Genomic DNA, 23,534 nt, shown 5'->3' on the forward strand with positions numbered 1-23,534 from the left:
TCGCTACCATTAAGCTAGTGACTATTTATCCCAGAGGTCACGGGTTCGAGTCGCGGAAGGCTCCCCTTGGAGAGGAATAAAATATTGTAGGGAGTATTTAAGCTTAAGGGTGGCACACTCAGTATATTCATGGGCCTAGGAAGTCGCATGTTAGAACTAAGGTGTTACATTATGTCCGATACCGCATCTCATATCTTAAAATTGTGGTAATGTGATTTTAATACTTTTACAAATACGTTAATTATATGACTCATCATTATCAAATTTGATTATACATATAGATGAAAAAGAGTAGAGGTGATGAATAAAAAGTTTAGATACATGTAAGAAATTGAACTTACCTACACACATAAATCAACATCTATTAATTAGGAATGAAGACCCACGACCGAAAAAATGTCTAGACCAACTCAACACATCCATGCATACGTTGGGCCTGTGTGATTCCAATAACTCAACAATTATTTTCAAGGCTCTGCGATAGTATATGATTTTTTGCATTGTTAGATGATAGTTATGATTTTTGGTGGGATGATTTTGGACTGTTGTGTGAAAGATAACGTTGAGGGTAAAAAATGATTGATGAATGAATTTTTTTTATTATTGTGTATAGGAGATTTTGAGGTTGGTGTGGATGAGAAATTTTGAGGTTGTTGTGGATGAGAGATTTTGTGTATGGAAGATGATGTTTAGGGGGATTGTGAATCTGTTAGGAAAGAAAAAAAGATATAGGCATTTTTAAATTTTTTCTCAAGTGTGTATCATCTTCTTATAAGGGAATGACCTCCTCCCTTTTATAGCCAAGACTATCCATTAATTCATAAGATAAAAAATAAATGTTGAGATTTGATTTTATTTCTCTAATAATTCTCTATTAGTAGCTGATTTCTAGCCTAATTTTTGCACATGGTTAAGTTTGTTATACACTCTATTAATTTCATGTTTTTAATTTATTACAAATTATTTACATATCTCACTCTAAAATCAAACAAATCTTATAAATTAAGGCAATTAACATGTAATTTTATTCATCTTTGTTGCAATGTTTAAAAAACAATCAAGCAAGAAAAGATCTTGTTATTATTTGAAATTTGATTAACTTGTATTTGAGTATTGTTTTGTTTTTGGATACTTTAAAAAGTGTTATGATAAAAAAATTCTTGAGAAGTCTAAAGTTATTTATTTTCAGAATCTAAAAAAAATAGATTTGAGTTCAACCTTATAAAAGTTTTAATTTTGTAGGGTCGTGAAATAAATTTTCCTTGTTTTTTTATTTTTACCGCATTAGTGCTATTTATTCATGATGCATCTCTTTTTTAACACGATTTTAGCTAATAAGTGATCATTAAATCATTTAATAATCATCCAAAAATTCCATTTAAAAAATGAAATGAATATGAGTTGAATCGATGACATTATGAAATTATTAATTATTCCAGTTATCAATCCATATTATTTTTTGGAAACAAATTGTTGGAAGAGAATAAAACACATTAAATGCTAATGGATTTAATTAAAACCTTCTTGAAATTCAAAATTGAAATATATTGTGTGGGATCATTAAGCCAAAAAAAATATTTTTATTTGTTTGTAATTTTTTTGAAAAAATGTATTTTGGGCCGAAAAAATTAGGTATTCGCACATGCCCCTCTTTACATGTTGCTTACTGGACATTACAAAAACTAAAGTTTGGGTGTTGTCCTGATAAGTAACTAGTAAAGAAATGAATGTTGATTTTGTTGGAGCTCAAAATACGTTTTTGTTGGTGAGATAAAGAGTGAGGTACGAAAGATTTTGTTCGAGGTCGTCAAACACAGGTCCCTCAAATTTTAAAAGTCAAGCATAGAGCCTTGAAAGATTGACTTCGAGGTCGTCAAGCACGGGGTCCTCGAAGGCACAATTTGAGGTCGTCAAGCACATGGCCCTCAAATTTTAAAAGGTCAGGCACAGAGCCTGGAAAGATTGACTTTGAGGTCGTCAAGCATGGGGTTCTCGAAGGCACAATTTGAGGTCGTCAAGCATGAGGTCCACAAATTTTAAAAGGTCAGGCACAGGGCCTGTAAGGATTGACTTTGAGGACGCCAAGCATAGAGCCCTCAAATTTTAAAGGCCATGCATAGAGCCTAGAGAGGTTGACTTCGATGTCGTCAAGCCCGGGGTCCTCGAAGGCACAATTTGAGGTTGTCAAGCACTAGACCCTTGTAACACCTCAGTTCTGACATGCGACCTCTCAAGCCCATGAATATACTGAGCGTGCCACCCATTAAGCTTAAACACTCCTCGCAGTATTTTATTCCCCTCCAAAGGGAGCTTTCGCTTAATAGTAGCAACTCAATGGTATAGTGACTATTATCCATAAGGTCACGGGTTCAAGTCGTGGAAGGCTCCCTTTGGAGGGGAATAAAATACTGCAGGAAGTATTTAAGCTTAATGGGTGGCACGCTCAGTATATTCATGGGCCTGAGAGGTCGCATGTCAGAACTAGGGTGTTACACGTAAAGGCTACGCTTCTAAGTCTTAATATGAGATGTAGTATCGGACGTAAGTGCTATGCTTCATCCATTTGCAAAAAAAAAATAATTTAAACGTTATTTCATTTAAGAAATAAAATCAACCCAACAAACAAACTTTTTCTACCCTAAGAACTACGTAGTCTTGATTTCCAAAAAGGGATACGTAGGACCAAGATCACGTCTTGCCAGACATAATATAATAAAATATTTTCTTTTTTGGGTAAAATATAGTAATAATATTATTAGTAATCCATGCATTATAGTAAGGGTACCGTTCAAACAAGCAGCTAGGGTGCTAATACCTTCCCTAGTCTATAATCGACTCCTAAACCTAGATATCAAACTCCAATACCCAATGCGATTGGACCAAAAGATTTTTCTATATTTTTTACTAGAAAAAATGTAGTGGCGACTCTAAGAAGGATGTGCACCTGAAAGTCAGGGAGAGGCAATAATATATATTAGTTAACGTTATATATATAAGATATATAATATATATGTTTGTTATTGTTTCTCTATGTAATATATACATATATCTCGTTACTGTTTATTTCTAATAATATATATATATATAATTATAATTATAATTATAATTGTTATCTTGTTTACTTTATTTTTATATACATGATATAAAATACAAACAGGATAGTAATGTCTCTCTGTAAAATATAAGAATAGAAGCACATTAAATGATATTAGTAATAATGTATAATTTATTAAAATAGATTTTTGCACATTCACCTTAAATAAAACAGCTTAATAAATAGTGCAGAATGCATATAAATTTAGTTCAAGAGGAAAATATTTATATATATACATAACATGTACTAGATAAGTATTATATATATATATATATAAATATAGCTCAACAGAAAGTAGAATAGATTTACAAGAGAAAATAAAAGGTGTGTTCATGTTTTTATTTTTCTTGTTCCCCAAAATATAGCATAACAGATTTGCAAGGTTTTGTTTCTTTAATTATTAGTATGATGCAGTGGAAATAATTATATTTGAGTTCTCTAAACATTTAGGAATATATTATAAAACATTATTCGGGATTAAATCAAAATTAATGAAAAACTATAAGTTCTTAAACACAATTTTTTCATACCACATGTAAACTTTATCTGAAACCATGATAAATGGATCTTAAGAATTTATAACTTTCATATAATAAGAATGGTTATATATCACCTCTATCCATGACGACATATTCCTTCTTTAAATGTTGTGTGTTGTTCTTCATCAATAGAGAAACTTTTCTATCTCTTTCTCTTCCTTCCTATGTTCTTCCTTTATTGATAGTTGATAGAGACAAACTTTCTCGGAAGAGATAATAAGACAATGTTTCAAGTCCTTTTTTTAGTATAGTACTTCTATCAAGCATTATATATAGACTCTTTCTCAAGAGTCTTACCATTTCATTGATAACTCTCCATTCAAAAGTTGCATCATTCAAATAACAAAATAGTAAATCTCTTCATGCGAGAAGAGACACTTCTTACAAATAAAAATTGGGATTAAATTTTGTAAAGTGGGGCTCTAGTATCGGTTTTAAATAGGCAATTAAAAAAACAACAATGGACATTTGTCAATGGGCAAATAAGCATTTTTTTTATAAAAATTTCATATTGTTGATACAATATATCTTGGCATATACATGTCTGAATGCAATAAATATCTTCTGATTCAATATCTATCTAAACGTGAAAATACATTTCAAAAATAGTTTGTTAAATGTAATGTTTTAACAACTGAATGCCTTGTGTTTTGCCTATTTCTTTCTTTAGTTGGCTTTATGTAATTTAGTCCTTGACTAAGATATATATAAGGCTTAAATTAGTTGCACAACTATCTAAGTGAACAACTTGATAGATTTTACATAACCACCGCCTGCTGCACGCATCTAAATTGACCAGGTCCAGCCTCGAACACCTGTGACAGCCTAGGACCCATGATGATAAGGGTCTATTTAACAAAACAAAATTGTTTTATTTGATTAATATGATGATTTTTATAAGTTATATAATGATTTTAATAAATTTCATAGTTCTACCTTAATTTCATTCAGTAAATATGATAGTAGATATAAGATTATTAAAATTTAAAGGCTTAACATTTTAAATTTATAAATTCATGTTTGTTCAACTTTTAGTGTTAAGTTTTAAATAGTCTAAACAAATTAATTTTATTGTTAAAACTCTGTACAAAAAGTGTGAGAACTAGTGGTTACAACTTCCCCAAACCTATGAAAATTGTCTATATATCTTTTAATAAGTTTAGGGCCCACATTTTTATGTGCACAATACCTCCGATATGTTATGATCAGTTCTAAAATTAGGGGTGAGTAGAACCTGACTCTGTTCACTCATTTAATACGGTTCGATCATGATCAGGTTCAAATAGTGTCGAATTTCATTAGGTCTAGGGTCGAGTTCGAGTTCAAAAGTAATACTCGGTCAATATTTAGGGTCGAGAAGGGGATAAGCAAAGCCCGACCAATCTCATGGTCACTCATCATGTTTGTCTCTATTCAATTGTGTACAAAGTAATGATATCTCTTTGGTTAAAAGTATCAATAATTCTCTAATTTTTTCATGATATTTATATTATTAATAATATATACATATATCATTTTATTTGTCAAATTACATATTCATAATAACAAGTAATAATAAGAAAACTTTATCTAAAATAAATATACATTATATTTAATTGGTCTATGGATGAGTTCAAATTCAAAGGTTGGCTCAATCATCATTTAAAGTTGGGTTACCTTCATATCTAAAATCGGGTAAGAAACAAGCTTTTACCTAGTCTATGTTGACTCCTAAGTAAAACTCCAAATAATAAACATATGTAAAATTACATGGTCACATATGTATTCAACACGTTATATTTGAATTCAAATATATTTATTTTTTTTGTGCTATTATTTATATATGATTAAATTTTAATTAAAATTAAAATTTTAATATATTTTCAAGAATTTATTGGTTATCTTTATATTCATCTCTAAGTTTTTCTCCATTTTAAATGCATCATTGAACAAGTAGTAGCATATTGTGGATACAAATAGGGTGGTATGCCATTGACATACCCCACAAGACAAATGCAAATTAAAATTCCATGTCCCAAGTTCACGAGGTTAGTATTGAAATAATAAAGTACACTATCTTTTCGAAACATATACTATTGATTTTCAAAATTCAATTTATTGCATTCAATTCTGACACTAAATTACACGGATGATGCAAGCACAATTAGAATCAGTGGAACAACCCCAGAATTTCTTTAAAGATTTGCATTTTTTAAATGGAAAATCATTATATTGGTAAATTAGTCAGAGAAGGAGCTTAAAAACAAAACAAATAAGATAGTGGACTTTAGTATAATTATTGCTCCTTTTAAATCGTCCTTAAAACGTTAACACATCGAGCTTAATGATTTAAGTGCATATTTTTAGTCTTTGACAAGTATTTTTATAGGTGTTGTGAGATTTATGCTTAGTTCAGGGGAGAGGTGATGGATGGATAAAGTTATTAAAAGAAGATAGTGAGATAGTAATCCACACTATTATCAGTAAAGAATCGATATAGTTCAGGAAGATCTCATTTGATTCGAGAATATAAAGTTAAAAATTAGATTCAATCCTTAAGAATAACATTTAAAATTATTAACTTGTGATATACTCAATTAATAAAGAAATAATATGTACCGTCGTTGCAATTTTTTACATTATCATTCATACATCAAAAACATTTATTTTTAAGTGAAAGTCACACTCGCATATAGGAATAATATTGTAAAGACTTTACATTATTACTTCACAACATTTTACTGTTTATCGTGTTCCACAATATTTCAACTTTTTTTAACAACGTTATTTTATTTCTATTCGTAATTACTTTATATATGTGGATATTATCAATACAAGATTTTATTGGTCAGTTCAACCGAACAAATCAAACTATATTAGTCAAAATCGGTTAAATGAACTCACTTTTGTTTGTAGAGAACAAGTCATAACAATTATGGTGAAAAAACTCCAAATACAATGTACATTATTTGTTGTAAAACATAATTCAAAAAGAAAAAAGATGAGTGTTATACTCATACTAAGGTGGAGAGAGGGGGAAGAGGTGAGGTATTATAAATATATATACTTTATATTTGGCAGTAATTGTGGTGACAATGAAAGGCTTCACGAGATTCTTGACATTTAGACTTTTATATTTATCAGCTCACATCCCTTGACTGTCCTATTTAATCTTATTTCTAGTTTTCTAACATCTACTTCTTCCTCATATACACAAAGAAAATAAAAATGACATTTTTTATTGTAAAAAATAAACAAATATTTCATCCATAAAATGCTGATTTCCCCCTTTAATAGCCAAGGTGATCTCAATCATTAGAATGTTCTTCTCAAAAAATGAGAGAATTAATTGTAATTAAAATAATGATACATCATATACTTTCACACATATCATATGATTTTTGCTAAGAAACATAGGTTTAACACATATCATATTAGATGTATAATTTCTCTTATAATCACATAATAATTGTTCTTTAGTTAAAGTCATATATCTCATTTGAGACCTAAACAATTTTTGCACAGATTAAGAATGATTTATTTATTATATGCTATGCTTATCTTATTTATTGTTGAACGAACATGAAAATGAATAGAGTTTGCAATCTTTGTTGAATGAAGGTTGAATTGTTTTGAACCAGAAAAATTTCAGTTAATCGTGTTAAACTGCAATAACCCAAAAAGTAAACATGAGGTTAACTTAAAATTAAAAAAACATAAACTATACAATTATTTTATTTTACTTCGGTCCAAAAAAATAAAAAATATATTACTTGAATATAATTATTAATTTATATAAAATTTTGTACTTATTTAAAATTATATATTTAAATTATTAATTATATATAAATCATTCGATTGATTAAATTATTTAACCATTTAAATATAATACATGACATCTTCTTATTTAATATATGACTCCAGTTTTATAAAAAAATGATATTGTTTAAGCATTTTTCTCTCATTCTTTATTAAAAAGGATATTGTTAAGCATTTTTACAAATTTGTTTGTAGAATTTTATTAGTGTAAGGATTGAGGGCTTTGGTTGTTGCATTATTCCAAAAATCAAGTTGAATAAAGCCAAGCCAAATGCCCTTTTCCAAGTGCAACTTCTTCTCTTCCTTTAACTCCTTCTACCACTTTCTCACCTCAAAAAACTCAACCAACTTCCTTGTTTGTCTTGTTATTCTCTTCCCTAAGCCAACAAAACCAAACCCTTTTGTTTTTTGTCAAGAAGAGAACACAAAAACAATGATGTCTAGAGGTTCATGGGTGGTAGAAGCTGATAGAGAACAACAACACTCCAATGGGAACAACATCAACAAGGATGAATTGAGTTCTTTGTGTGGTTTTAAACCCATGTTTGAGGTCAATGAAGAATGGTACATGACAAATAACACTAACCAAAATAACATGGTGTTCTCTCCCAACTTTGCTGACACAGATAACATATTGCTTCACTCATTAGACTCTTCCTCTTCTATTCTCACCAATCTCCATTCATCTCAGGTGCAACACTTTCTGCCACCAAAACCCACTTTTTCTTCTCTTCTCAACACCAACCCTTTGGAGCATGGTTTTGATCACAATGGCTATGAGGTTGGGTTTCTTGAGCCTCAAGCTTCCAATTCCAACAACACATCAAATAATAACCAGTTAAGCACCCTTTCAAGTTATTTGAGCTTAGACCCTCATTTAGAAACTATGTGTATGAATATGATACCACAAGTACCACAAAGTAGTGTGGAATTTGATGGTTTTCACAACCTTCAGGAGAGTTCTAGAGATGGTTTGGTTCTGAATAGGTCAAATATATTGAAACCCCTTGAAACTTTCCCTCAATCTGGTGCAGTACAACCAACTCTTTTTCAGAAGAGAGCAGCACTTTGGAACAAAAACTTGACAGATAAGAAGAGCAACTTGAGCAAGTGTGAAGTGCTTCAGGAGGTGAATTGTGATAAGAAAAGAAAGATGAGTAATAGAGAAGACCATGCAGAAGGTGGAAGTTTTGATGGGTCAGGAGGAGGATTGAATAACTATGATTCTGATAATGAGATAACTGAGAGTATTGATAATAATAAGATGGAAGAGAATGGAAAAAGTGGTGGAAACAGTTCAAATGGTAACAGCAATATCAGTGGCTTGGATCAGAAAGGGAAGAAGAAAAAGAATGGAATGCCTGCTAAGAATTTGATGGCTGAGCGTCGCAGAAGGAAGAAACTCAATGATAGACTTTATATGTTAAGGTCACTTGTTCCAAATATTAGCAAAGTAAGATTTTCTTGTTTATATACTTCAATACAGTATTCCTCTTAAATATTTGTTATAGTTAATTACCTAATTTGTTGAATAATGGTTAGAGATAACTTAGGATGTTAGATCCATATAGTTACTTGAATAATAATGTTAGTAATTACTTTTCAAGTATTAGAACATAGGATCTTAGATTCATATAGTTAGTCCAATAATAGTGTTAGAAATTAGTTTTCAAGTCTTAGAGAATCCAACGAGTTTATATTTAGAGAGACCATTCAAGATATGACTAATAATTAAGGATAGAATATGATATGTACCATAAGATTCACAAATTTATTTTTTAATAAATATTATATATATATATATTTATATATATATATATAAATTATAAGTTCTCTATTACTTTAAAATATATATAATTTATTTTTATTACTTAATAATAAATTTTAGTCATTAAACTATAATGACAAATTATATAATTAAAATTGAAAATTCTTTGATAATCGATATCCGAATGAGTTTAATCACTACCTGCAACCCATTACTATTCCATAAGTATATGTTTGTTATTTGAGTTTTGGAGAGAAACGAAGAGAAAATGAAAACTTTGGAGCCATATCATATCATCAGTATATTTCACTCAAGTTTTCATTTTCATTTTTCCCCTCCAAAACTTATCTCCAAGAAAGTAATGAGGAAGCTGTAACAAATATAACATGGATTGAATTCTTGAAAGCTATAATATTACTTTGGTTTGAAAGATGGACAGGTCTTCAATCCTTGGGGATGCAGTTGAGTATTTAAAGGAACTTCTGAAAAGGATCAATGACCTTCATAATGAATTGGAGTCAACACCTTCTGGATCTTCACTCACAACTGCTTCAAGCTTTCCTCATTTGTCACCAACTCTACCTATACTACACAACCGTATCAAAGAACAACTTTGTCCAACCTCATTGCTTAGCCCAAATGGCCAACCTGCTAGGGTAATAATATATTGCTTGTCCATATTCTGAAACTTGTCCCTCATGTTTATTAACTCTATTGGCATTGCTTCCTTACTTTCTATTACTACTTCTAGTTTTGGATATATGGACAACAAACATGTTTTTTTGTGTGCCTTAATGTGGATAAACAAACTATACATTGTTGAATGGGATAGATCACATTTGTACCACTAATTTTGAATAAATTCATAATTTTAATTCATCAACACATAATCAACTATATAGATATGTCCTACATAATGCTTTGGAACCATCCAAAAATTTCTAGACTATGAACAAAAATCTGATACCCCAAATCATATTTCACGCCAATAAAAACATGTTATGCCAATTAAAATTGAATATTTATTATTATTATTGGTTTTGCTTCACTATCAATAGTATTGGACATGAATTAATACATGTTTTGGAACAACAAATCTCTATTAGCATTGTATTTAATATGCTTGGTTAGGCATCCAACAATTATATTTATTATAGTATGATTTGATATAAGATTCCTTAATGCTACCATGCCACTAATGGTTCAATTTCATTATGCATAGGTTGAGGTTCGGGTGCGTGAAGGAAGAGTCATAAATATTCATATGTTTTGTGTCCGCAAACCTGGTATATTGCTCTCAACCATGAAGACTTTGGATAATCTTGGGTTAGACATTCAGCAAGGTGTGATAAGCTATTTCAATGGATTTGCCATGGATATTTTTCGAGCTGAGGTAATTATTTTTTATCATGTGCATCCATCCATGAGGTTTTTTTATTATGTATTTTCCTAGTTCATAGCAGTTGCAACTAGTTTATATTAAAACTAATCTTTGTATTTATTTTCCTTGGTGGTTTATACGCTTTATAGGATTGAGATATATGGCAATTGCTTACATGTCGAAACTCCTTAGAACATTCTTTAATGCTTTCTAGACAAAGTTTTTTTGTTTGTTTTACTTTTTTCCCTCCTCATATAAGGGTTAACTTTTATTTCCTCTGTTTCAGCAATGCATGGAAGGTCATGATATCCATCCAGAGCAAATCAAAGCAGCACTCCTTGATTCAGCTGGTTTCCATAACATGACCTAATGCTTTTGCCAATAACATAACTATTGGCTACCATTTCAAATAGTCAATTTAGCAATCTTAATCAGTTACAGTACTCTACCTATGTTAAGTTCTGTTTTATTTGAATATGAAGAAATTAAACTTACTTGCATGGATAATTGGTTACTATCAATTTAACAGCACTACTTGCACTGTTTTGGGTACATGCATTTTGAAGATGATTATCTACTTGCCAATATAAATTTATTGGCACTACTTATCAATAAATTTTCACATGCACATTGCCAATTCAGTTAAATATTCATGATGGATCCAAAGTAAAGATGTTATCCAAATAGAGGAAAAAATGTATACTATGATAGTGTATGAGTTTTATACATTGACTTTATTATCGTTGACTTTTCAAAACAAGTAATACAAATGAATAGTAAATGATGTAATGAATATGTATAAATTTTTACAGTAACGGTGCATATATATTACACTGATCCAAATAGCTTAGGAACATTGCATTTTGAGATCAGTACTGGCTTCTGAAGTGGGCAGGAGAGATGGGGCACCATACTCCCATGCATGTGCAGTTAAAATTACAAAAGGTTTTGGTAACCAACCAGATTTCAATTCCTACTGCTAGTGGAGCCTATTTTTAACCCAAAAATAAACTATTAAGTATATGGGCCAAAGATTGCTAGTCAGAGAGGACAGAAGTCTGCAAAAAATGTGGTCCACAATGTGCTCATATACTATAAGTGTTTAATTTATTTTTTAGTTTTGAAAGGATAAAAAGTGAACCTTCATTCATGTAAGGAGTTCATCAATGAGTTTCATATACATTGGAGGGTGTAATAATAGTGTTGCTTACATATTTCTTATTTAAAAGATGTATATTACATTATCTTGATGTATAAAATTCAATGTTAATTTTAATGAAATTTGATGAGATCAATATAATATGAACTTTTAATACAACCTTTGGTTGAATTAAACTCTTTATACAAGTTATTAATAATGGTATAAAAGTTGACATAATTTAACTTATGAATTCTTCCTCCTCTTTGAAAAAAATACTGGAATAGAAGCTTTAATTTGGTGGTTTTTTGGAAAGAAGTTTTATCAGGCAACTCCCCTAGAAATATCACGAGGGAGGAAAGGACCACAAAACAATTGATGGTGCAATGGCATCACACCAACAACTTTCAAATACTTGGATATTTTCATACTCAAAATGACCACTTTCTACCTCCCATATATGACTAGAATTCCATGCTTGATGGCACAAGCAGAAATCTTATAACTCCTATCAATTCTCATGTCCACAAGAAAGTGACATGTTTCAAAGTAACATTGTTTATTAATCATTGTTTTACAAGTAACATGTATCAGTTTCTTGTGGGTATGATGATTTAATAGGAAGATATATCACTACCGGTGAAAAATATAAGACATAATATAATAAGGATTAAGGGCAAAATTTAATTACACATTGTGCAAAACGCAAATAGGTATCCACATCAGTTCCATAAGTTGACCATAATAGAACAAATTACAACTAAAATAAGAGACAACCAAATTCAAGATCAGATAAGCCACCCTTACATATGAAACTTAAAACATAATTACATGCCTGCATACTAATGGGTTGGGGTTCTAAGGATATGGGAGAATAACTAAAACTATGTACAAGGTAGGAAATAATATACTATACTATATCACCAAGCAGAGGACATAATAATATACTATACTATACTAGGAATCTATAACTAAGAAAGGCATATATATACTAATTCTATGGTCCAAAACTGGATGGTTACTCAGAAATATAATTTTCTTCTCCAACAGGATGGTTTTATGAGAGTTCCCTCCATTCCACTCCACTTCCAAACCTGGATCAAAATAAAACAACATTATACCATGATATTTTAAGAAACTAGATTCAATATTCATACCTAATATGGCAACATTAAACAGACAAATAGCATATGCAAATATAATACTGTTGAATTGAATCAAGTCAAAACTGGAATTGGAGTGAGTAATATTACCTAGAATCTATTTAGATAAAACCTATAAATTATCAGGTGTCAGAAGCTGGATGCTCAGGCTGACATTTAATTTCTTGTATGTCTGCACCTTCGCTAGCTGACTGATTCTCTTCATTTTTTGAACTTAGGGTACCGGTGTTCATTTTCTGAATCTCTTCTTTTGGGTAGATATACATTTTGCAGACCATGGCACAAAACTCCCTAAAATTAAAAATATAATTACGCAAATGATGTCACATTGTCAAGAAAAAATAAAACTGAATATAACTGGTTAATCAAATGTATATTTAAATAAAGATCCTTACGGCCATGGATCATCACCAACAAGCATCATGTCACCCTCATTATCAGTGTAGACAATAAGCCAATCCTTTTTTGGAGAAGTTAATTCACCTCCAAATTCAAATAGTTGGTCCAATTCAGCAATTAATTCATCATAGCCACTGAACTTTGTAAGATCCACAGACCTACCAAGTGCAATCCCCTTCTTATGAACCTAAAAACATTCGGCATTATAACAATTTTCCCTGCAAAGTCCTAGCTGCTATTTTTTAGTAAGGAAAAAAAAGACATTACAGGGACTTACTTTAGTGCAGCTCCTAGCAGAGGTGCTGTGTGGTTTGGGTTGAACATTTTTCAAGTGCGACTGAGAAGTCTGTAAAAGCTTCTCCTGGTCATCAGCAACAACTACAACATCCGCAGGTTTGGAAACCCTTGAATGTTCAGACTTCTGGTCATTTTCGAAAGTACGATGTAGGTGTGATGGAAGATGCAAGGCACCAAGTGGCTCATTGACTACATTTCTATGCGACATAGAAGTACCCGATGCAGTGGGGCTACTGAGAAGTGAGAAGCCAAATAGCTTACAGTTGCCATCTTTTGGTTTCACAACTTCAGAAGTATTGGGTGATATTGATTTCAGCAACAGTTCCCTAGAACAGGGACTCTCATATTGAGTTGTGGGTGGTGGTAGCATCATCAGGTTTCCATGTGGATGCTCATATTTATGACCATGATGAAGTACAGGATATTCACCAAATGCACTATGCCTCAAATTCCGCCGAACTTGATAAGTTGTATCACCACCCTGCACACCTTTTGCATTAGAGTTCACGAGGTTGAGTGATAAACTAGAGGGCATCACGGACCATGGACTACCCATCACATTAAGTTTTCCTTCGCGATCCACCAAATGTTTCTTAACAGGGTTAGCTACATGGCCAACTTGATTAAGCAAGGATGGATGTGAAGAAAGATCTATATTGGTCCCATAGCCCGAAAGTAGATCTGAATATGTTTCAAGTCTCCCCATCGACATCCAGCCCTCTGATCCATATTTTCTTGAAGTGTAAACAGCATCAATCTTCTCATCATCAACTGCAGGTGGCCACACAACAGGCTTCTCGCCATTATCAGACTTGTTGCCTTCTACCAAGTTGCCTCTCAAGGTCGAGAATTCTTGACATTGCAAGACCCTTGGATATGCACTTGCGGGCAAAGGGTCTACACTGACTTTAGATGACGCTCCTAATCACCAAAAAACATGCCAGGCTTCAATTGTCAATAAATATTTGCAAAATTAGAATTAATAGAAATATGACATCCATAGAAACTTAGTCATACCTTCTCGAGTAAGAACAGATGAATCTGAGGATGAAGAAACCACTATAGGCCGAGGCCTTTTAGGTTTGGGCATTGAAAGAGGATTTAGAGTTGGAGGAGCAAGAGCAGGCTCTATTTTCCAAGGAGAAACTCTATCAGGACGAGGTATGTTAGACGTTTCATCCCATCTCACCTGAAAGACACAGCATTAGACATAAAGAAATCCATTATAACATGCCGAAGCAAATAGTCATATGGTCTCACAAACTAAAATACAACCTTGAGACTTCTCCATTTGGAATCAGGCCACTTTTTCGGGTCAGCATCTTCAATTCCAACAATGGTACCAGTAAACCTACAAATTTAGCATTCCAGATCAAGAAACTTTTTTCCATTCAAATTGTGTTCATTGTCCAATTATATACAACAACACCAGATCACATAAACAATAAGAGAAGGAAAAATGAAAGATAAAATCAACACCTATATTACAAGTTAACCAGAGAAAAATAACATGAAACTTTAATACCTTTGCTCTGGAGCCTCTTCACCTTCAAACCTCATTTTAAACCGCATTCCTATGGTGTAATTAATTTGGAGAGACTCCATGTACTGATCATATGGAACAATAAATTCAGCGGGACTGGTCCTGCAAAATAAAAGTGACATAATTGCTATAAATCCGGCAACGATAATCAGACACATAGTCCTATCACTACATGAGGATGTTAGGTCTTCAGGCTGAAATTGTCAAATAACAGGTTCAACGAACATAATTTCAACAAGTTACAAACCTAGGTTTATAATAAACAGTGAACATTGTCCCAGTGGAGACAGCATGCCAAGCAGTTGCAAGTACACCGAGATGCATGCTGTGGCTAGAGATAACCGATGATGGAACATTACTGTGTTGCCTCATTGCACGCCTGACACCAACTCTAAGTTCCCCATTCTCACCTCTGAAAGATCCGAAGTTAGTCTCATACCATATAGAATAGCAAATATAACAAACCAGTGAGAATTAAAACCTAATTCACAAACCTTATAAATATAAATGCATCCCCAGCAACCAACCTCTTCGAGCTGACAAAAACACTCCAACCACTTTGTAGCAAGTGCCTGCGTGGTTGACCTACAATTTACTCAACTAATCAGCCACAGACAAAAATATCTCTTATTATGCATATAACATAACTTCAAGTAACAAATTACCACGAAAGATATGCTTGAATCGCCACTCATTCCCATGCAAGTCCTTGGTCACCAATTCCTGAGTAGGTGGGTGTTTTGTCATGTCCTGTTCACAAACAAGGAACAAAGGACAACACATCCATCTTCAGCCGCAACGAAAAAAGAAATTAAGCAAAAAAAAAATGACAGGAAAAAACAAACCAGAGGAGGAAGGCATTCATCAGCATGTCGCCTCAGAACCGAAAACCCTCCATGAGTACTTGTATCAGAGGCAGTCAGGGTTTTACAGAATGAATGCACATGAAACCTTGGTGGCAGCGATGGTGATGCCTCATTCACAACTTTACTCTCATCTTGCTATATAATTCAGTTACAGATTCCAAAATCAAAAGAAATAAATTAAAAGCATAAGAACAAATGCAATGATGTTGCTAAATCACGCCAAGTAGCTAGAGAAAACAAATGATGGAAATCCAAACTCACATTTGGCTCAGGAACTAAGGTCACCTGAGCAAACACCTCATCGGTGTCCGGCTCCGCCTGAAATTAATTATTAAAAAACAAATTAATTGTCAGTGTTCTATTATTCATGTAGCAATTAAGATTTTCCTTTTTCCTAGTTGGAATTAATTTACCTTCAGCACTACGTTCATTACCCGACATAGGATCTTGGAATGTAGATCGTATACTGGCATGTGTTCATCCGCTACCTGATTAGTTGAAGCTTCAACCTAATGTTTTACATAACCACCAACGCATAACACAATATTAAAAAACACAAAAAAATTAGGAAAAAACAAATTGGAAATTGAACTAAAAAGAGTATAATAGTAACAAAACCTGTTCAATATGGCCTTGAGGGAAGTAGAACACACGCTCTCCTTCTCTAGGCACGGTTACAAGAGGACCTGCACACGCGTGCCATAGCTCCCTGAAAAGTGCCTGTTCTGCTTCTGTGAAAACCAAAAATAGAAGCAATAAATTACCCCACACATTCCAGAAATGAATGATTTTTTTGGAAACTTCAAATTAAACAAACCATAGAGTGATTATTTACCATTTCGACCTTCTCCCCCACCACCACCAACACCACCGTTGTTGTTGTTGTTGATTTCTCCTCTTCCGTTCATTGACACATCAGATGATGACGCCATTTGTTGTTCTTTCTTTTCTAGATCTCTCATCCACACACTCTCATCTTAAGAAAAACCTCTCTTATCTTGAATTCTCAAAGCTCTCACAACATAATAAGAACCAATTCTTTCTCTCTCTCTATCTTCAAGTACTTTCTATTTCTCTCTCAGTTAAAATAGCATAAAGGAAATGGTTGCAGGACCAGAAACAGAAGGAGCGTCGGAAAGGGTACACTTAATCAAAGCCAGAACTGTGTTGTGGTCAATGTAGCGTGCTATTATTTCACCCACTACAAAAGAAAGTCTTGCAAAAAATGAAATCACAATGAGTTTCTTTATTTAGAAAAGGTCATGGAAAATGATATATATAATATTATAAGGGATCATAAATTTATTTTATTTTATTTTTTACTTTTCTTGGAGTGTGAAACACGTAAGAAGCGGTTGTTTGAATGCGCTTTGAGTGGGCCTGGACATGCTTTTAAGTTGAAATTCTCGTGAATAGCTTTCGTGTTGGAAACATTGTCGAGCCTTTGAACTAACTTTGTTGCATGTGTTGAGTGAACCTTGGCGTGCTTTTACGTCAAAATTATTGTGGGGAGCTTGCGTGTTGGAGAGACGCAACCTGAAGCCAACTCTGTCGTAAGCACATTGAGTGAACCTCAACTTGCTTTTACGCCGAAACTATGGTGAGTAAATTGTGTTGGATAAACGACTTGAAACCAAAAACAACATACATAGAGCTTCATAAAGTCTACGATAACAAACTAATGAAAACTAAAAATACTAATAAAATAATTAAAAGAACACACACAATTTAAACATAGATAGACTCAGGTTAAGTGCATGGAAAGGGTTGAATTAGCAACTTACATGATAATTATGAACAAAATAAAGACAAGAGAAAATGGTAAGTTAAGTTTGAGAATAAAGATGTTAAATTTATACATAAGAGAAGAAAAACAATTAAGCCCAAAAAAACAAGAGAAATCCAAAACCTAATTGAAGCAGCAACTATTTTAGTACCAAACCCAGCAAGGTTATTAAAAAAATAAAAAATAAATGCAATAATTGATAATAATATGCAGCAAAATAGAAAAAAGAGAAAAGAAATGAAAATACCAGAGATCCTGGAGTGAGGAAACAGCTGAAAGAATGAAGTTGAAGTTGAAGATTAAGAAAAGAAGAAGATAGGAATGAAAAAAGAGAGAGAAGAGAAGGAAAAAGTGTTGTAGCAGGGTTTGGGTATGAATGGTGGGGCGATGAGAAAGGGGTTGAGTGTCTAAGGGTAACAGGTAAATTTCACTTGTCTACTCATATATTATCATATAAGGAGCACGTTTTCTCTCTATCACTTCATCTATCACATATTTTTTTTTAGTAGTTAAAAAATAGAAAGTTAATATATAATTAATTTATATTTTATTTGTTTCACCAATAAGAAACATATAATAATGGAGTCTTATAAATTTTGGGATAGAAAATATGTTTCTATCATATACCACCATTTTCCCCCTATTTTTTTCTGTTCTACAAAATATTTGTTAAGGGGAAAAAATGTATGGCCATGTAAAATGAGTTTGATAGGTTGTCATCTATTATTTATTACTCATAATATAATGATCGTATATAAATTCTTATACTCACACTATACATATATTATATTTTTTTAAGTGGTATTCTTAATTGTATAGAACATATTCAAAACTTGACTTGTATTATCCTTTTCTACATGATAATGAAAGTAATACTACTGTATGTGGTGCATTGAAGTACAAATAGGTAAATAAATAGTTCTAGAAGGCATTAGAGAAGAGAAATTTAATCTTCAAATTAGGAAGTTACATGTGAATTTGCATTTAGGTTATTTTTTGGTCGCATGTTTAAAAATGCACGTATTACATGTATATTCATATGGTTAAGAACACATATGTTATTCATACTTTCATATGATTAAAAATATACATGTTATTTGTACATTCGCATTGTTGAAAACAAACATATGATCCTACATTTTAATGGTTAAAACACATATGTTACTCATACATTCACATTGCTAAGAAAACACATATTACCTGTATATTCACATAGTTAAAACACAAATGTTACTCATACATTTGCATTATTAAGAACATACATATTACACGTATTACCAATGCAAGTCTAATTTTATAAAATGATTCATTTTTTATCAATAAAACTATTCAACTCCAATGACCGATATTAATTATATTCCTCGGACAGAGTAAAAGATAACATTTTAAAAGAGACTCACTCGAGAAAAAAAGTACATGAGTCTAAAGAAAAGTGTCAACCTTCATGATGTTATATTTTAATAAAAAATTTCAATATGTTGGTTTGAATGAAATTGAACACAATTCATCATCAAAATATATATTCATGATGAAGTCTCAATTTTATATCTATAATGAGCAGTGTTATTAAACTTGGACATACTCAATAACTCAATTAGGGTACTAAATCAATGAGTTACTGGTTCAACCAGTGATTCAATGGTTGGACCATTTAACTTGGTCTGCATTAAAAATTCATAATATTACATAACAATATTTAATAATCGTATACTCAAAATTTAAAAACATTATCGTCTCTAATTAAACAACAAAAAAAGAACATTTTACTACTATAAAATGACATAAGTAAGTTGATAACATCATCAAACAACATATGAACTATGTTTTAACTACAACAAAAACATACAATAAGTTTAAAATTTAATTAAACAATGAAGATTTTGTTATAATGTAAACTAACAAATGACAAATATAACTACAAATAAGTTAAAAGTACTTGTTTTTCACTGAAGAACGACATCGATTTGGTTGTTTTTTTTAAAAAAAAAATTTGATTGACTCAGGTGGTCCTACCGGTCCGACCACTCGACTCACTACTTTTAGGCTTAAACTAATCGAGTCAACCTAATTTGACGTAAAACCAGTTAGATGAGAGGCTCAAACTGGTTAGATGTCCGGTTCACGATTGAACCGGTCGATTCAAGCCGAGTTTTATAACAATGATAATGAGTATTGTCTGAAATTAAGCAATCATAAATAAATCAAGAATATATATAAACCAAATATAAAACAAATCAATTCATTATCTCAAATCAAATCAAATCAAACATATTATTTTTTAAGCCATAAATATAGGTAGGAAAATAATATGATTGAAAAATAAAAATAACGTTAATAGGGGTAGACAACTAATTTTATTCCTTTAGACAAATGTAACTCTTTTGTCACAATAAAATCAATTCTCAAATATGTTACTCATTTAGACTAACTCCCTTTTTTGTGATTTGAACAAATTCATAGATAAAAAAATATTAATATACAGAGTTGCAATAATAATAAAAATATTTTCATCTAATAGATATAATATTATTATCTTCATCTCTATTCAGTAATTTTATTTTTAAGTCAGACAGAATATCAACAAATTTCCTTATTAATTATAATATCATAGTTCATTTCTTTGTAATGAGATTGAATTCCTACTATTTAAGTTTTAAAAATAATTAAATAATGTTAATTGAGAAAGTTTTAAGATCTATTTAAATAATTATGATTAAAAATAATTATTTTGAAATAAATTCACTGTCTATCATTTTTTAAGTGATGTAGAATATCAATAGAATTCTTTATTAATTATAATGTTATAGCTCATTCTATTAATAATAACAACGAATTCCTATTACTTAAGTTTTAAAAAAAGATTAAATGATATTAATTGAGAATTTTTTAAGATATACTATTTAAATGTGTAATTACTACATATTCTATTTAGTGTTTTAAAATTTAAAAATGATTAGATGATATTAATTGAGAATATTTCAATAAGATTGAATTCTTACTATTTAATTTTTAAAAATAATTAAATAATATTAATTTAGAAAGTTTTAAAATCTATTTAAATAATAATTATTAAAAATGATTATTTTGAAATAAATTTATTGTCTATTATTCTTTATTTTGATATGAAAGGTGATGGGGCCATAGGCCTGACGGGTTTGGTGGTTGCTTCTATCATGCCTACTGGGATATTGTGGGGGTTGATGTTTGTAGCTCAGTCTCTCAATTCTTCTCTCAATTCCGACTGATGTCTAGCCTTAACTAAACAATATGGTCTTAATCCCAAAATCCCTTAGTGCTCATAAAGTTGAAGAATTTAGGCTTATTTCCTTGCCCAACTTCCAATTCAAAATTATAACCAAGGTCCTAGCAGACAGGCTTGCAAAGGTTGCCTCTAAGATCATCTCTACTCAACAAAGAGGTTTTGTCAAGGACAGACATCTTAAGGATTGCATTTGTTTAGCCTCTGAGGCTATAAATCTTCTTGATCATATGACCTTTGGTGGTAATTTGGCTATCAAACTGGACATCAAGAAAGCTTTTGATATAAGAGATTGGGACTTCCTACTTGACACACTAAAAGCTTTTGGTTTCAACAACAAAATCATAAACTGGGTTAAGGTAATTCTGCTTTCTGCTAAGCTGTCCATATCTGACAATGGGTAAATCATTGGTTTTTTGTTGTTGCAAGCGAGGGGTTAGGCAAGGGGACCCTCTGCCCCCTTTGCTTTTCTGTATTGCTGACGATGTCCTAAGTAGAGGGATCACCAAACTGGTTTTGGATAGGAAAACCAGTCCTATTTCTGGTCATGTTGGTTTGCGAACTCCTAGTCATGTTCTCTATACATATGACATATTGATTTTATGTAAAGGTATTAAAAGAGGGTTGTTGGCCCTAAAAGATTTGATCAAAGATTATTCTCAGGCCAGGATATCAACCTTTCTAAATGTAAGTTCTACCTTGTGGATGGGCTTCTCAACTAATAGCATCCCCTTCACTTATTTGGGTGTCCCTATCTTCAAAGGCAAGCCAAAAAGGATTCATTTACAACCAATTGCTGACAAAATTGTTAACAAGCTTGCTAAATGGAAAGAATCCATCCTATCTATTATGGGCACAATGGAGCTTGTAAAGTCTATAGTCCACAACATGTTGCTCTACAATTTTCATGTTTATTCTCGACCTTCTCAACTTTTGAAGTGTGTTGATAATAGCATTAGAAACTTTATTTTGTCAGGTGACACAAAGGTGAGGAAGTTGCTTACTGTGGCTTGGCATAATGTTTGCAGACCTACTAATAAGGGTGGTTTGGGTATAAGATCCTTGTCAACTCTGAACTAGGCTGCTCTTCTGAAATTGACTTGAGAAATGGTCTCTTCTCAGTAGGACTAGGAAATTTTCTATAAAAAAGGAGATTTTGTAAAGCTAACAACCCTGCAACCTCCTATAGAAAATCTTCTATTTGGCCTGGTATTAGAAAAAATTGGCATCAGGTTGCCTCAAACTCACTATGGATTGTTGGTAATGGTAAAGATATAAATTATTGGGTAGATAATTGGCTGGAATCCCCATTGGCTAATCACTGGAATCTTCCGACTATTATCAAATCCACTCTATCAGCCACAGTTGCTGATTTTATTGGTGACTCTCTTTGGATTATACTTGACTGAATGCCTGCTTTACATCCTCATATGGTTAAGAATATTATCAAAATGCAGTTAGCTCATACTAGCCAACAAGACAAGCAAATTTGGTAGAAAATAAATGATGGTGTGTTATCTTTTAAGGCTACTTATAACTATATCGTACATTTTCCTAACCAATTAAGCTGGTGTAAAACCATTTGGTCCAATTACGTCCATCATTCTAAATCTTTCACAATTTGGAGGCTCCATATGAATAAGATGTCCACTGATGATAACTTACAAAAAATGGCTTATACTTGGTTTCCATTTTCCATCTCTGTCATGGCAATCAAGAAACCTCTGATCACCTCTTTCTACATTGTTCTTTTGCTGCTTCACTTTGCACTTGGCTTAGCAATATGATTAATACGATTCTTGACACTTCTTCTATCCATTCCATCCCGCTTGCTGAAAATAAAAAATGGAGCCCTCAGGTTAAAGATGTAGTCTGTTGAAAGAGTTTTCTTGCTATTTATTGAGGCAAGTTTCTGATTGATTTATTTAATGATTTCAAGAATATTCCTTTAATAAAAAACTTAGCTTTATTGAATTATTAACAATTTCATATCATCTCAGCTTTGTTGGAATAAATTCCAACGCCGACATAATGGTATGAATTTAGCAATTTAACAAAAATGATAATGAGTGATATTTATTTTCATTTTCCTTTATTAACTGTATCACTTCTTTCAAAGGGTTGATATAAAGAATAAAGAATAAAACAATAAATAAATGTTAGTTGCGAAAATGTAAATGATAGAAAATAAATGTTGGTTGCAAAAATTAAATGACAGAGAGTAAAATTTAGTAGTTAGATCACTCATTATAACTGTGTATTTTTCCTTTTCACAAAGTTACAATTTATGAATTAAATTGCACTTTTATTCAAGGTTTCTCTCTTTGTCAATAAATAAAATTATAAGTTAACACTTTACTATTTTACATTTGCATCTCTTTCAAGATTCAATTGTAGTATAGTATAGGGTTATGTCGAACCACAAGGAATTGCCTAATATAACATTATTATAAACATGTTATATCACTAATAAAGTTTGAACATATTTTTGGTTTGATTTTTG

General features: G+C 31.7%; 2 protein-coding genes across 2 annotated transcripts; one reads left to right on the forward strand and one right to left on the reverse strand.

Moving 5' to 3' along the window:
• LOC109358267 (transcription factor ICE1-like) lies at positions 7,702-11,071 on the forward strand. Its single transcript, XM_019602411.1, has 4 exons — positions 7,702-8,884; positions 9,631-9,855; positions 10,422-10,592; positions 10,867-11,071. The coding sequence occupies exons 1-4, from the start codon at positions 7,703-7,705 to the stop codon at positions 10,948-10,950; spliced, it is 1,662 nt and encodes a 553-aa protein (XP_019457956.1). The 5' UTR covers position 7,702; the 3' UTR covers positions 10,951-11,071.
• On the reverse strand, positions 12,383-17,201 carry LOC109358261 (auxin response factor 2-like). Its single transcript, XM_019602398.1, has 15 exons — positions 16,822-17,201; positions 16,605-16,717; positions 16,400-16,495; positions 16,248-16,304; positions 15,966-16,121; positions 15,786-15,870; positions 15,615-15,705; positions 15,368-15,532; positions 15,103-15,222; positions 14,853-14,928; positions 14,595-14,766; positions 13,558-14,498; positions 13,277-13,467; positions 12,972-13,172; positions 12,383-12,812 (listed from the first exon to the last, which is right to left on the reverse strand). Exons 1-14 carry the CDS (start codon positions 16,946-16,948, stop codon positions 13,004-13,006), a joined length of 2,559 nt encoding a protein of 852 aa, XP_019457943.1. The 5' UTR covers positions 16,949-17,201; the 3' UTR covers positions 12,383-12,812; positions 12,972-13,003.

The sequence above is a fragment of the Lupinus angustifolius genome, chromosome LG01 (genome assembly GCF_001865875.1).
Source record: "Lupinus angustifolius cultivar Tanjil chromosome LG01, LupAngTanjil_v1.0, whole genome shotgun sequence".
Classification (NCBI taxonomy): domain Eukaryota; kingdom Viridiplantae; phylum Streptophyta; class Magnoliopsida; order Fabales; family Fabaceae; genus Lupinus; species Lupinus angustifolius.

Bases quoted from the DNA above. Each gene is read 5' to 3' on its own strand.
- LOC109358267 (XM_019602411.1), top strand. From the start codon at position 7,703: ATGCCCTTTTCCAAGTGCAACTTCTTCTCTTCCTTTAACTCCTTCTAC. The intron at 8,885-9,630 runs GTAAGATTTTCT...TTGGTTTGAAAG, and splicing joins TTGTTCCAAATATTAGCAAA to ATGGACAGGTCTTCAATCCT. The intron at 10,593-10,866 runs GTAATTATTTTT...CCTCTGTTTCAG, and splicing joins TGGATATTTTTCGAGCTGAG to CAATGCATGGAAGGTCATGA.
- LOC109358261 (XM_019602398.1), bottom strand. From the start codon at position 16,948: ATGAGAGATCTAGAAAAGAAAGAACAACAAATGGCGTCATCATCTGAT. The intron at 16,122-16,247 runs GTGAGTTTGGAT...TGAATTATATAG, and splicing joins CCTTAGTTCCTGAGCCAAAT to CAAGATGAGAGTAAAGTTGT. The intron at 14,767-14,852 runs GTTGTATTTTAG...TGTGTCTTTCAG, and splicing joins CCAAATGGAGAAGTCTCAAG to GTGAGATGGGATGAAACGTC.